Raw genomic sequence first — 13,941 nt, 5'->3', positions numbered from 1 at the left:
CACCCTTCATAAATGTACTGTGGATTTAAATTATTTTAAATTTAGACATAACAGGCCATTTCACAAATGAGTCTGTGCCCAATTTACACCCAATTATCCAAATCCCTGTATGTTTTGAACAGTGGGATCGAAGCCAGTGCCCCTGGGGAAAACCCACAAAGACATGGGGAGAATGTACAAACTCCTTACAGATAGCACAGGATTCGAACCCAAGTCTCGATGGCTGATGCTGTAAAAAGGTTGTGCTAACTGCTATGCCAACCATGCCACCTGGTTGTAGGTCAATTGTGTGCAATTGGGCAGCACAGACCCTTGGACCAAATGGCCTGCTACCATGCTATACATCTAAATTTTAAAAAGAATGAGGGTGGTATGAGTGGCGCAGCAATTAGCACAACGGTGTAAAAACGCCAGCAAGCGAGACCGGGGTTTAAACAAGCTGTCAGCAGAATTGGTGAATGCAAGCTCAATTTGGGCATTTTAGAAAAATTTGAACAGGTACATGGAGGCAAGAGATACAGGTCAGTGGGGCTAGAAAGACTAATAATTCAGCACAGAATAGAAGGAGCAAAGGACGTGTTTCTATGCTGTAGCATTCTCTGGTTCTAAAATTCTATGGAATCTAATGTTGTTCTATCAGGCAGTAAATTTCCAGGGAAAGTAATTTTTTTCCCCAGTCTCATTTTTTAATTTTCTTACTCTTCAAACCATGTTGAATGTCAGACATTAAAAGGAATGGATGAAGGTCTGGCAGAGGATGAGGTTTGTCTGCATTTTAGTGAAGCATTTGAAAGGCTCCACAGACTCAGTCATAAGGCTTGGGATCTCTGGATGTGTGGATTCAGAAATGGCTTAACTGAAGAAAGCATTTGGATGTGACATCATCTTGCCTCGTCTCTATTTTGTCCCTCATTTAAGAGAGAGTTGGATGTGTACGTGGAGGAGAGGGGGTTGGCGGAGAGCGGGAAGTTTGAGCTAGTGGAGTTGTTCTAGTGAACCGGTGCGGACTCGAAAGGCCAACATGGCCTGTTTCCGCTCCGTAAATGGTTATATGGTTATAAGCAGAGAAGCACTAAAAGAAGAACACATAAAAGAGTGGGGGGCTATTGAGGATCAAAATGAGAACTTCATGGATCTAAGGACATTGTTAAGGTATGAAATAAGTACTTTGCATTAAACTTTCCATGGAAGAAAGCATTTGCAATGTAATTAATAGCATGGAGGTATAAAAAAAGGTGGCTGAATTTAAAGTAGTCATGGCCAGGGAAGATTACCTGAGGAAATCATAGAGGTCCTGACCATTAATGCTCTTTGGATATAGTGGTAGTGGTTTCAGAGATCTGTGGTGAATGCTGAGTAGGGATAAGATCAGCATTTTAACATTAGTGTTGGGATAACATTTCGGAACATTGATCTGGGTTAGGATGAATTGTCTTCAGGAAGAATTTGGATTAAGTAAAGAAAACCTATAACTCAGTACCGATCCAGTAATATTTGCATTACGTATTATGGTCAAGAGTCTTTACCAGATTTGCATTATTTGTATTGATTCATTTCTGATAGTACAGATCTATCACCAATGTATATAGTGTATATAGTTACAGTATCTAGACTGTGCTTACAGCGATTGACTGAGAGCTAAGCCACGCCTACTGTCTGGGCCTTAAAGGGTTGTGTCCCTAGCCAGGTCGGATCATTCCGGACTGGCCGGCCACCTGTGAAGAGTTCCGGTCTTTTGCTAATAAAAGCCTTGGTTTGGATCAACAAGTCTTTGATTCTTTCGACGAGCTCTACATCATTAAAAGAAGATTATCCATATCACAGCAGTTCAGACTTTTTCTTACAAACATGAGGAAAATATGGTTCAACCTACTTTTTTTAGGTGATCTGGTTGTTACTTTCGTTGAAGCAGTTGTAGGAGTTGTCTCTGCAATTGTACTTATTTTGGGAGATGCAGTACTTTGTGTGGTTGTTACCATCGTGGGTGTGACGTCACAGAAAGTCGCTTCTATTGGATAACCCCTGATGCAGTCACAGGAATGATTTGCTGCAGTACTTGCATTGCAAGGTTGATACCTTCTACAAAATGTTGAATTCCAAGTAAAATCACCAGTGCATTTGCATTGAATTTCATTGCTCTTTAATTGACAGACTGAAGAAACAGAAACAAAGCCATAGTCATCAAAACTGGCTCAGGGTACTCCTCCATCATTTGGTAATGAAGCCACAATATAGAAAACATTTTCCATATTTCAGTGCCTAATAAATACTCTTAGGGTACCTCAGTAAATTAGACTAAGTGCAGAGATGTATAAATCCTATCTTAATCTAAAAATACATTGAAAATGTAATAAATATTATTACCCTGAAATTATTCTCTGGTTAGTTGTGCTTTTGGTTTTATATTGTCGATAAAGAAAGTAGAACTCCACTTCAAAAATTCAATGATTGGAACTGAGTAGCAGAGCTGCCTCTATATTATAGGCTTGGCAGTACACGTTTGCCTCTCAATATAATAAAACATTTCTGGTTAGTATGAGCAAAATGAACCAAATATGCTAAAGATTTCCATGATTCTATCACATTTCATTCTTAAATATGTTACATATAATGTACAGTTATAACGTAGAAAACCACTCTCTCAGCAGTTGATCAGGATACAAGTCAGGTTAGTCAAGTCAGAGGTCAGGTTTTTTGATTTATAATATCTTCCTTGTTCAATTGACCATTGAAGGAGTCCAGTGCATCTACCATTGTTACCATCTTTTTGAATGCAAGTGTTAACAGCAGCAATTCATCCCAAAAGACAGTGCAACTTTGCTGTTCACCTATTGGGTTGATACAAGCCATACTCATTTTTTACTTATGATTAGCTTTGGTATTAGGTTTTACGAAGCTATGCTGAGTTATTGAATTAGCTTTTAAAGACCTGGACTATTGTCATGTGATTTTATCCAATTATAGCACAAAACTTGGAATATAAACAGCATCACTAATATTAAATAATTCTCTGATTATTGAACTATTTGATGAAAATACAAACACATCTGGTTATTTAATGCCTTTTACTGAAGGAAATGTTCCCATTTGACTTGGTAGAAACAACAAGTGATGCTAAACCTGCTCCTGATTAAAGACCCAATTAAAATCATAGAACACTACAGCACGGAAACAAGCCCTTTTGGCCCTTCTAGTCTGTGCTGAACTATTTATCTGCCCAATCCCACTGACCTACACCCAGTCCATAGCCCTTCAAACTGCTCCCATCCACATTCCTGTTAAAATTCAGCTGGTAGCTCGTTCCACATTCCCACCACTCTAAGTGTGAAGTTCCCCCTAATGTTTTCCCTAAACTGTTCCCCTTTCATCCTTAACCCATGTCCCCTGGTTTGTATTTCACCTACCCTCAGTGGAAAAAAGCGTACCAGCATTTACTCTGTCTATACTCCTCTAATTTTAATATGTCTATCAAATCTCCCCTCATTCTTCTACACTCCAGAGAAAAAAAGTCCTAACTTGTTTAACCTTTCCCTGTAACTCAGTTCCTGAAGTCTAGACAACTCACTAATAAATCTTCTCTGCAATCTTTTAATCTTATTGATATCTTTCCTGTATTTAGGTGACAAAGTGCACACAATACTCCAAATTTAGTCTCACCAATGTCTTCTACATAACATCCCAACTCCTATACAGTACCCAATATTTTGATTTATGAAGGCCAAAATGCCAAAAGCTCTCTTTATAACCCTATCCACCCGTGACATCTATATTTCCAGATCCCAATGTTCTACTGCAATCTTCAGTGTCCTATCATTTACTGTGTATGTCCTTTTTTGGTTTGTCCTTTCAAAATGCAACACGTCACACTTGTCTGCATTAAATTCCACCTGCCATTTTTCAGTCCATTTTTCCACCTGGTCTTGATCCCTCTGCAAGCTTTGAAAACTTTTGTCGCTGTCCACAACACCTCCAATCTTTGTGTCATCTGCAAACGTGCTGATCCAATTTACCACATTATCATTCAGATCATTAATATAGATGGCAAACTATAATTGACCCAGCACCAATCCCAGAGGTACACCACTAGTCACGGGCCTCCAATCTGAGAAGAAATCATTCACCACCACTCTCTGGTTTCTCCCACATAGACAAGGTCAAATCCAATTTACTAACTCATCATGAATACCAGGCATCTTAACCTTTCTGACTAACCTCTTATGTGGAATTTGTCAAAAGCCTTACTAATGTCCACGGCCTTTCCTTCATCCTACTTACCTGGTAAGCTCCTCAAAAATTATATTATTGGTTAAGCACGACCTACTACCTGGCAGGCAGGAGGCTCACCCTTCCCACAGATCAGCATGCAGTAGCATTTATGTTCAGCACCACTCACAGAGGCAAGATCAAAAATGATAAGATCTTGTGCTGGAGAGTCGAGCTGGCCACGTTCAGCTACAACATTCAGTATAGGTGGGAAGCTCAATGACTCCCCTGATGCCCTATCCTCGACCTGCACTGGTGCACAGTCTGACCAACATCAAGCACTACATGACACCCTTTGCCACCTGGGCATCATGTGCCTGTACAATTTTGTGAAACCCCAGAATCTCCCCTTCATAGTCCAGGAAGTCCGGACCATGACCTAGACCTACCGGGTCTGTGCGGAGTAAAAACCATACTTCTTCCATCCAGCACAACCCCATGTGATAAAGGCCACTCGGCCCTTCATGCAACTTTAAGGGACCACTGCCTTTCACGAACAAAAGCATCTATTTCCTCTCAGTCATGGAGGAATACTCCTGTTTCCCATTCGCCATCCCTTGCCCCGATACCTCCATGGCCTCTGTATTAAAGGTGCTGGCATTGATCTTTACCATGTTTGGATACCCAGTATTTATGCAGAGCGACCAAGGGTCCAGCTTCATGAGTGAGGAGCTGCACCAGTACCTGGCAATGCGAGCCACTGCATCTAGTAGCATGACTAGCTACAACCCCAGGGGCAATGGGCAGGTAGAACAGGAAAACGGGGTAATTTGGAAGGCAGTCCTCCTAGCCCTTAGGTAAAAGGGATGGTTGGCCAACTACTGGTAGGAGGCACTTCCTGAGGCGCTCCATGCTATATGGTTGCTCTTATGTACGGTTACCAACCAGGCCTCACAAAATGTGTTGTTCTTTTTGATGAACAATTTGGGAAACAATTTTGAATACATAACATCTTTTGTTCCTTATTTTCCCTCTTCTCTGAAGGTAACTGACTCACATCACGGACTGCACTGAAGACAGAGAAACCTAATATCTGCATCACAAGATCACATAACTGCCTGGCTGGCAGTTTGATATGTGGCACCCCAGCAAGCCTGATTCATTTCGTACAGAATGACAGTGTGATTTTCAATGGCTCACATGGGTTATAATGCAGAGTTGTGAACACAACTCAGGCCATCATGCAGTCTTGTAAAACAACCCCATCATTCTATTTACACTTCCCACTGCCTCAGGAAACTGGCCAACACATTAAAAACCTATCCCACTTGGACCATTTTCTCTTCTCCCCTTCCTGTCAGACAGCAGATACACGAGAGGAAATTCAAAACCAGTTTTTCCCTGTTGTTGTTAGACTATTGAGCGGACTTGTTATGAGTAAAATGATGCTGCCCTTGCAAAGTTTTAAACAATATTCTGCAGTTTTGTTATATACGACCTGTGAAGGTTGACTTGTCTGGTTAGCATGCAAAATGAAGTTTTTAACTGAATCTTACTATACATGACAATAAGTATAGTCATTAAGTATACTATTATTTTAACTCTGCACAGTCAGCAGGGGTGCAGTGCTCATTTTTTTTAGGTGCTGAAGCTCACCAAAAACGGTGATAAGGTGGTGCCGGAGCCGCCCCATGAGGTACCCGGAGTGGCTCCCTGAGGTGCCGGAGAGGTGCTCCACTGAGCTCCAGCAGCACTGCACCCGACAGCCAGTTCTTCTGAAAGGTGCTGAAAGATGCTGAAAGCTGGAGGAACTCAGCACGGTCAGGCAGCAACCATATTTCTGATGAAGGCTTTTGGTCCAAAACTTCGACCATCTTTTGGCCTCCATGGATCCTGCCTGGCCCACTGAGATCCCCCGGCATTTTATGTGTTTTTCAATTTCTAAAGGACACTGTCCACGGTTTGAGCTCACATCCAACAAGGAACACACCCTACCCTGTCTATGTTGGGTATCTATAAGGCGGCATGGTTAGCATATTGGATTATGTGATGGTATTATAGCACCAGTGACCTGGGTTTGAACGTAGCGCTGTCTGTAAGGGGTTTGAACATTCTTCCAGTGTCTGCGTGGTTTTCCTCCAGGAGCTCTGGTTTCCTCCCACCCTTCAAAAATGTACAGGTGTTGTGGTAAATGTGTGTAATTGGGTGGCATTGGCTTGTGGATCAGCTCGTTCCCGTGCTGGAGGCTTCATTTTTTTAAAAATGTATATATATATGCATGTTAAATCATTCATTTGAAAAATTAATGGTTTGGTCACAGACTTTGTTGCAATAATTTTTTTTTGAACTGTGATCTTCTCCATGCGGGTTACTGATTCAATTAATTTCAATATATCAGAAGTGCACTTTCTTTTTCTAAAAAACTCACCATAGACAGCGATCAGTCTAGAGGATCCCAATTTTGGCAGCGTATACAAGCATCTGAGATTGTCAGATATGGAGAGTTGTCACAGTGCTGGGGGGGGCCTCAATTACTCACAATCTATAATAACCATTAAGATGAAGGAATAGAGTGTAGTGAATTAACATTTGCAGAGGATACAAAGAAAGATAGGAAAAGGAGTTGTGAGAAGCATGTGTAGCAGACTTAACAGGGATTTTGTCTGAAGACTGCATCTGGCAATTGGAGTCAGGTGACTCAGGCAGTTGGAGTTGAAAAGCTCAAATCAGCAGAAAGTTGATTGGGTAATAGAGATCAAGTAATCTTGTGACAAAGTGCGGTATTAATTCACTTCAATAGTCAGGGGAGATAGTACTATTGACTGGCATTCCACATAGTACATGCAGTAGTGAGTAGGAATTTTACAACTAATTAGTTTTTTTTTCTATAGATGCAAATGCCCATGGATTAGATCTCACCTTTTCTCTCACCGGTGGCCAGGTGTAGGTTTTAGCCTTTTCAGATAGAGAACTGGAACAAAATACATTTCTAAGTGAAATTTACCTTTTAAAATATTATTAGGGTCATTTTTTGTTAAAATGCTGACAGTTCACTCATCAAAAGCACCTGAGTATAAATTGCTGGGAGGCTTTGCAGAGCCTTTATGTTCAGCATCTTGGTAGTCACAGGATAGTGGCATGAGATTAGACAAACTGAGGGACTGGAGGGGGAGAAGAGCAGAGGAACAGCACTCAGTAAAGTGATGGGAGGTATTCCTTGTGATAGTCTGGCCCAAGTGACTAACTTACAATAAGTGGTGCAAAGCCAGTACAATGTTGGGTAGATTGACAAAATGAGTGATCACTGCATCTTGCCCTAACCTGTAGGGAGAGAATCACAGTACAACAAATGACTGCATCAAAGTCTGTGGGAAACAATTGATTCCACAAAGGGAATGATTTAATATGCATATAAATACAAACACGCTGTAGGGTGTGCTTAATGGATGTGAGTATAAAAGGAAAAGTGGAGGACAGTGGCTTTTAGAGACAGCTTTTAATAGAAATGCAAGTGCAAATCTTAAGTTAAATACGGCTCAGCTAAGGGACTGAGTCGAGCAGTGTCTGTAAAGGCAAAGGTATGGCCAATCTTTTGGGTCATTCAGCTAAGGGACTGAGTCGAGCAGTGTCTGTAAAGGCCAAGGTATGGCCAATGTTTTGGGTCATTCAGCTAAGGGATTGGGTCGAGCAGTGTCTGTAAAGGCCAAGGTATGGCCAATGTTTTGGGTCATTCAGCTAAGGGACTGGGTCGAGCAGTGTCTGTAAAGGCAAAGGTATGGCCAATGTTTTGGGTCATTCAGCTAAGAGATTTTCCAATCAGAATTTGCCTATCCAATTTCCCAACCAGCAGGACTTGCATTGGTGATGGGTATAAACATATTAGGACACAGATGAAGCAGGCCTTGTGCATGATGCACACATAAAAAGACAAGAGCGACTAAACAAAGATGAATTGGGGAAGTAATTAGAAATGGATTAGATGAGTGGGGAATGCTATGGCAAATAGACTAGATTATGGAGAAGTGTAAGGTGATCCTCGAAGGAAAGGGTTGTGAAAATAATCACTGCTGGAGCTCAGGGAGATGATGCTCACCATCAGAGTAATATGCCTGTACTAACTGAGGATTTGGTAACAGGCACAAAACAGAGAATTAGAATAAATGGATCATTTTCAGATTAGAAGGCTGTGATAAGTTGTGTACCACCAGGATTGGTGCTAAGGCCCTAATTATTCTCAAACTCATTAATTGTTTGCTTCAAGGCAATGAAGTGTAGTATATTCAAATTTCCTGATGATGTGAAGCTAGGTGACCATTTGCAAGGAGGCATCAGGGAGAGGTAGACAAACAAATGGTCAAAGATTTGGCAAATGAAATACAATATGGAAAAATGTGAGATCTTCCACCTTGGTAGAAAAATATTGGAAAGGTAGTTTTTTTTTTAAAGTGAGAGGTTGAAAGATGTTAGCAATGGAGATTCCCAAACTCCTTGAACCTTTAGAAGTTAGCATCAGTTAGGGAAGCAATTCAAAAGGCAGGCAGTGTTTTCCCACTTTACTGCGAGAGAATTTAAATACTTAAGTGGGGATCAGGCAGGTAAAGAGCAGAAGAATGGTGAGATTAGCCATAATTTTATTGATTGATGGAACAGGCTTGAAGGGTTGTCTATCTTCCTTGTACTTCCATACTCCCACTCACACTCTGAGGTGGATTCTCCTAAATCTTGCCTAAAAGAGTAAGCCATGCACCATTTCACCTGATTGGACTTTTATTTTGATCTTGGGAATGCTATGTTTGAAATGTTTCCAGGGTTGCTCAATCTTGGTGAGAAATTAAAAAGCACAGGGATGAATTTGACCACATAAGCCACAGAGAGGTGGAAGTTTTCTCCTTGTGAGTACAAAATATAGAACATCCTTCCTCTTCTGAATATCATCCAAGAGGGCCTCCAGGGTGGCAGTCCAAGGCAGTTTCCTTCCATTTATTCCCTGTGCCATGTCAGTCATGGCCCTCTACATCTACAGTGCAAATGAGTCCAAGCATCCCATTAATACATCTCTGACAAGCCTGGAAATGTTTCTTCTGCTGCAGAGAGTACAAACATTTTGTGCTAAATCCTAATTACCAGTTTGTATTTGCTTCAATCTTTTGCCAAAAGAACACCTCGAATTTCCTAACATGATCAGATTTGATGTTACATCACAGTTAATACATTAATTTTAAAATGATATGTAATGCAATATATTTGTGTCTTCTTTGCTAAAGATTTTAAAAAAAATTATTTACAAATTTTAAACCACAGTAATAATTACATTACATTCATTTCAAAAAGTTATACGTGTGGTATATAACCCAACCCCACCCTCCCACCTCCCCTTCCCCCTACCAAAAAAAAACCCCGAAAGAAGGAAAAAATAAAAATAAAAGAAACACCAGAGAATGCCAAGGGAATAAAACATCTATACCATAAAGTTTACATTTGAGATAATGAAGAAGTGAGGTCTTCAGAGAATCTATTAAACACACAAACCCACATTTGTAAATATGGACACCATATTTTCCAAAACATACATTTATCTCACAGACTATAAGTAATCTTCTCCAATGGTATACAACTACAAAGTTCTGCATGCCATCTTTCCAAACCTAAATCTATATCTGACTTCCATGATATTGCTATACATTTCCTAGAAACTGCTAAAGCAATCTGCAAATACAATTTGGTATACATTTCATTTTGGTTTTAGTCTTATAACCTTAATAAAATTAACATTCGATCCTGTGGGAATTTGACCTCTTTCATTCATTCTATTGCTAAAGATTGTTCATATATTTTATCCATACTCACCCGTTGTAGGAGTGATGCTCAAAATATTGATGGTGTTATTTTCAATTGGAAATTCAATCGGATAGCTTACGTTTTCAAACAACTTTTGCAGTATGTCAACAGCTGGGCTATTTTCATGTAAGCTTATTTCAATATCTATTTTATATGTAGTTTGATTGACTGTTCCATTCAACAATCAAAAGAAAAAAGTTAGCTCAAGGATTAAAACAATAAATTATTACTTTAATAAATAGTATTTTTTTAAATTACAGCCCTTCAGCCCACAATGTTGATCCAACCTACAGTATATAAACCAACTCAACAATCTAACACTTCACTATCTCACAGCCATAACCCTCTATTTTCCTTGCATTCATATGCCTGTCTAAGAGTATTTTAAATGTCCCTATTGTACTTGCCTCCACCACCACCACCTTGGCAATGCATTCCAGGCACTACTCTGGGTATTTAAAAAATACCTTACTCCTGACATCTCCCCTAAATTTTCCTCCCCTCATTGTGTATAGATGTCCACTGGTGTTTCGCCCCAGGACCCAGGACAAAGGTGCTGCCTATCCACCCTATATGTGCCTTTCATCATCTTGTTGATCTCTATTACACCATCTCTCATCCTTCTTTGCTCCATAGAGAAAACCCCTAACTCTATTAATCTTGTGGCAACCAATCTTGAGAATATTCAAGAATATTGGAATACAGCTGCTCTGGTGGTTATTTTATATTAGACATTTGGACAAGGCAAATAATATGTTGGATTAACCTGCAGATCATAACTTAAAGGCATCTACTGTTGTTTTGGCACCACAATAATTAGACTGTGTTGTTGAACTACAAGGCTTTGCCACACAAATAAGCAATAAGTGGTCTACTGGAATGTACGAATACATTCAATACAGTCAAAACAGTGTTTCCTTGGAGCACATCATATGATTGCAGTATTTTCATTGCAATTAGAGGTTTGGGTCAAAACAAGAACACATAGGGAGATGCAGAGTAACACCCTATTGTGAAGAAAGGGCCATCTTTTGAGGAAGGATTATAGACTTGGCATGTACTCTTTTGAGTTTAGAAGGATAAGGAAGAAATCTTAACGAGACATGCAAAATTATGAAAGGAAAAGATGAGATCAGGGAGGTTGTTTCCACTGATAGGTCAGAATAGAACAAGGGGACATAGTCCTCTGAATTCGTGACAGTAAATTTAAGACCAAAATGAGGAGGAACTGATTCTCCCAGAGAGTAGTAAATCTCCTGAATGATCTTCCCTAAGGAAGCAGTAGAGGCTATTTCAGTGAATATATTTAAGACTCAAATACACAAGTTTTTGTAGAATAGGAGAATTAAGGGTTATGGGAAACAGGGGGATATGTGGAGCAGAGTCCACAGCCAGATTGGCTTGGGATCCCAGTGGTCGTGACAGGTCTCCGTGTTACTGGGGAAAATGCTGCTGGGGGAGTGACAGTAATTACATATCACCACTTAATTTCATACACCTCTATCAAATATCCCCTGATTTTCTATGCTCTAAAGTCTCAACCTGTTTAACCTTTCCCTGTATCTTAGTTCCTCAAGACCCAGAACTCTTTCAATTGTATTCATATCTTTCCAGTAGATAGGTGTCCAAAACTACAGACAGTGCTCCAAATAAGATCTCACCAATGCCTTGTACAACTTTACCGTAACATTCCTAACTCCTATACTCAATTCTCTGACAGAAGTGGCAGTAGAAATCCTGAGTTCACACCCCTGGAGGTCCTGTCCTTCAGCTTCACACCCAACTCCCTGAACACTCCTTGCAAGACCTCAGCACCCTTCCTACCCACGTCATTGGTTCCTACATGGATTATGACATCTGGCTGCTCACTCTCCCTCTTAAGAATGCTGTGAACTTGATCTTAAAAATGTGTTTACAAATCTCATGATTTGTACAACTGGAGAGAGAAGGCTGCAACTATGAAATGAGTGGGCTAGTCACACTTTACAAGTAGTAACCAGTTCAATTTAAAGGACATTAGTTAATCCCAAATTTCTTTTAATTTCCTATTATCTCACAAATTATTCAAAAGTCAATAGGATATTTTAAACTAATCTGTCATTAGATAGAGTTTAGAAAGTTGCTGCAGAATGCCACCTTGATTTTAGAGGACATGAGAGGACATTAATAACTTACCACTTTTAAGATAGTCTTGACTTTTACTCTCTTCTACTGTAGGATAATCTTCTGCCTGAATAGTGGCATATTCAGATCATTGAATTATATACTGTTCAAACAGTCATTTAAACCCAAATTACTAACTTTCTTAAGCAGGATTGTATTGTTGTATCAGTTTGGTTCATAAGCAAATTAACTATTTGTCCTATTAAATAATAATAATTCTGATAACATGGAAACAAATCCAATTAGGATTTAAGACAGATATTGATATATATTTGTAATAATTTTTTAAACTCTCATAGTATCCATAATTATATATTAAAAGTAGCTTAATTCAGCCAACCTTAAATTTGTTCCTATCTTCTCCTTTAAATATGTTTTAATTGGTAATAAAATATTGTCATTCAATATTTCATATTTATATTTCAATTGCTCAAATGTCATTAAAATATTACCGAAAAAAACAATCTTTTATTCTTTTAATTCCTTATCCATTCATTAAAAAATTATTATTCATTGTTAAAGGAATTAATTGATTCTGCTTCAACAACATATTTGGCAAATGATCATTTACTATCCATCTTTCTAAATGTATATTACTCCATATTTTTAATATATGATGTAATATTGGTATATTTTCATTCTTTACTAATTTCTCATTCCATTTATAAATTAAATGTTCAGAAACATTCTACATTTTCTTCTAATTTATATAGCTCCATCCTGAGCCAAGTCGGGTTTTCGCCTAAACTGATAAAAGTTTGACAAAAAATTTAAATGAGATGCCCTAATAATAGTTTTTTAAAATTTGGTAACTGCAAACCACCTTGTTTATATGACCGTGTTAACTTATCCAAAGCCATTCTTAGTTTCTTACCCTTCCTTAAATCAAATCTTATTAATTTATTCAGTTTGGTAACTGCAAACCACCTTGTTTATATGACCATGTTAATTTATCCAAAGCCACTCTTAGTTTCTTACCCTTCCTTACATCAAATCTTATTAATTTATTCAATTTAGTAACTGCAAACCACCTTGTTTATATGACCATGTTAATTTATCCAAAGCCACTCTTAGTTTCTTACCCTTCCTTACATCAAATCTTATTAATTTATTCAATTTTTGAAAAAAAATTCCAGACAGCGAATAGGTAATGATTGAAAAAGATATTGTAATCTCGGAAATCCTTGTTCCTGGATGTTGCCCAAGAAGAATAATTCATTGATGCTTTTTCCATGCAATTCCTACATTCTCACTTTCTTAGGCAATATCTTGCCAACTAGAAGAATATCAACCAGTTTTAAGGCAGAGAAAATCCTACGAAATCTTTTTTGGAGTTCAGCTTTTTCAATGTCAGAACAAAAAGATCAATCTCATTTTGTGACTCCAGATTAAACTGATGGAACTATTCTGCCATGTTGTAAAGAAGAAGAGAAAATTCATTAATCACTCTCTGCACTGTTTCTTGATAATATTCTTTCTTGAAAAATGTTGCAAAGCATAATTGAACTCCTATGATTTTTTTTAATTGACATTATGTATTACCCAAATTACTCTGCATGCCTGAAATGCCTTGATCAACTACTGCATTTAAGCAATTTCCTTTTGAAGGATTGGTAATTTCAGTGAGAAAGGGATACAAAGGATTTCAGAAATGCAAAGCAATAGTTCATGGCTGTTTATGTCAGTTCATCTTCCAGCTTAGATGTGAACAAATGTTTCTTGAACTAAGTGGCTTAG

At 38.7% G+C, this 13,941-nt stretch overlaps 1 protein-coding gene across 2 annotated transcripts in view; it reads right to left on the bottom strand.

Moving 5' to 3' along the window:
• LOC138736756 (adhesion G-protein coupled receptor F2-like) overlaps positions 1-13,941 on the bottom strand; it is a 91,598-nt gene that overhangs the window by 43,354 nt on the left and 34,303 nt on the right. For both annotated transcript variants that reach the window (XM_069886764.1, XM_069886765.1), the window contains 3 exons: positions 12,217-12,271; positions 10,051-10,209; positions 1,874-2,152 (listed from right to left, as the gene is read on the bottom strand). In XM_069886764.1, the coding sequence (XP_069742865.1) occupies positions 1,874-2,152; positions 10,051-10,209; positions 12,217-12,271 (493 nt within the window). The remainder of the gene's footprint in view (positions 1-1,873; positions 2,153-10,050; positions 10,210-12,216; positions 12,272-13,941) is intronic.

This window comes from Narcine bancroftii, chromosome 6 (genome assembly GCF_036971445.1).
Source record: "Narcine bancroftii isolate sNarBan1 chromosome 6, sNarBan1.hap1, whole genome shotgun sequence".
Lineage (NCBI taxonomy): Eukaryota > Metazoa > Chordata > Chondrichthyes > Torpediniformes > Narcinidae > Narcine > Narcine bancroftii.
This window is presented reverse-complemented; position numbering and strand designations above follow the sequence as displayed.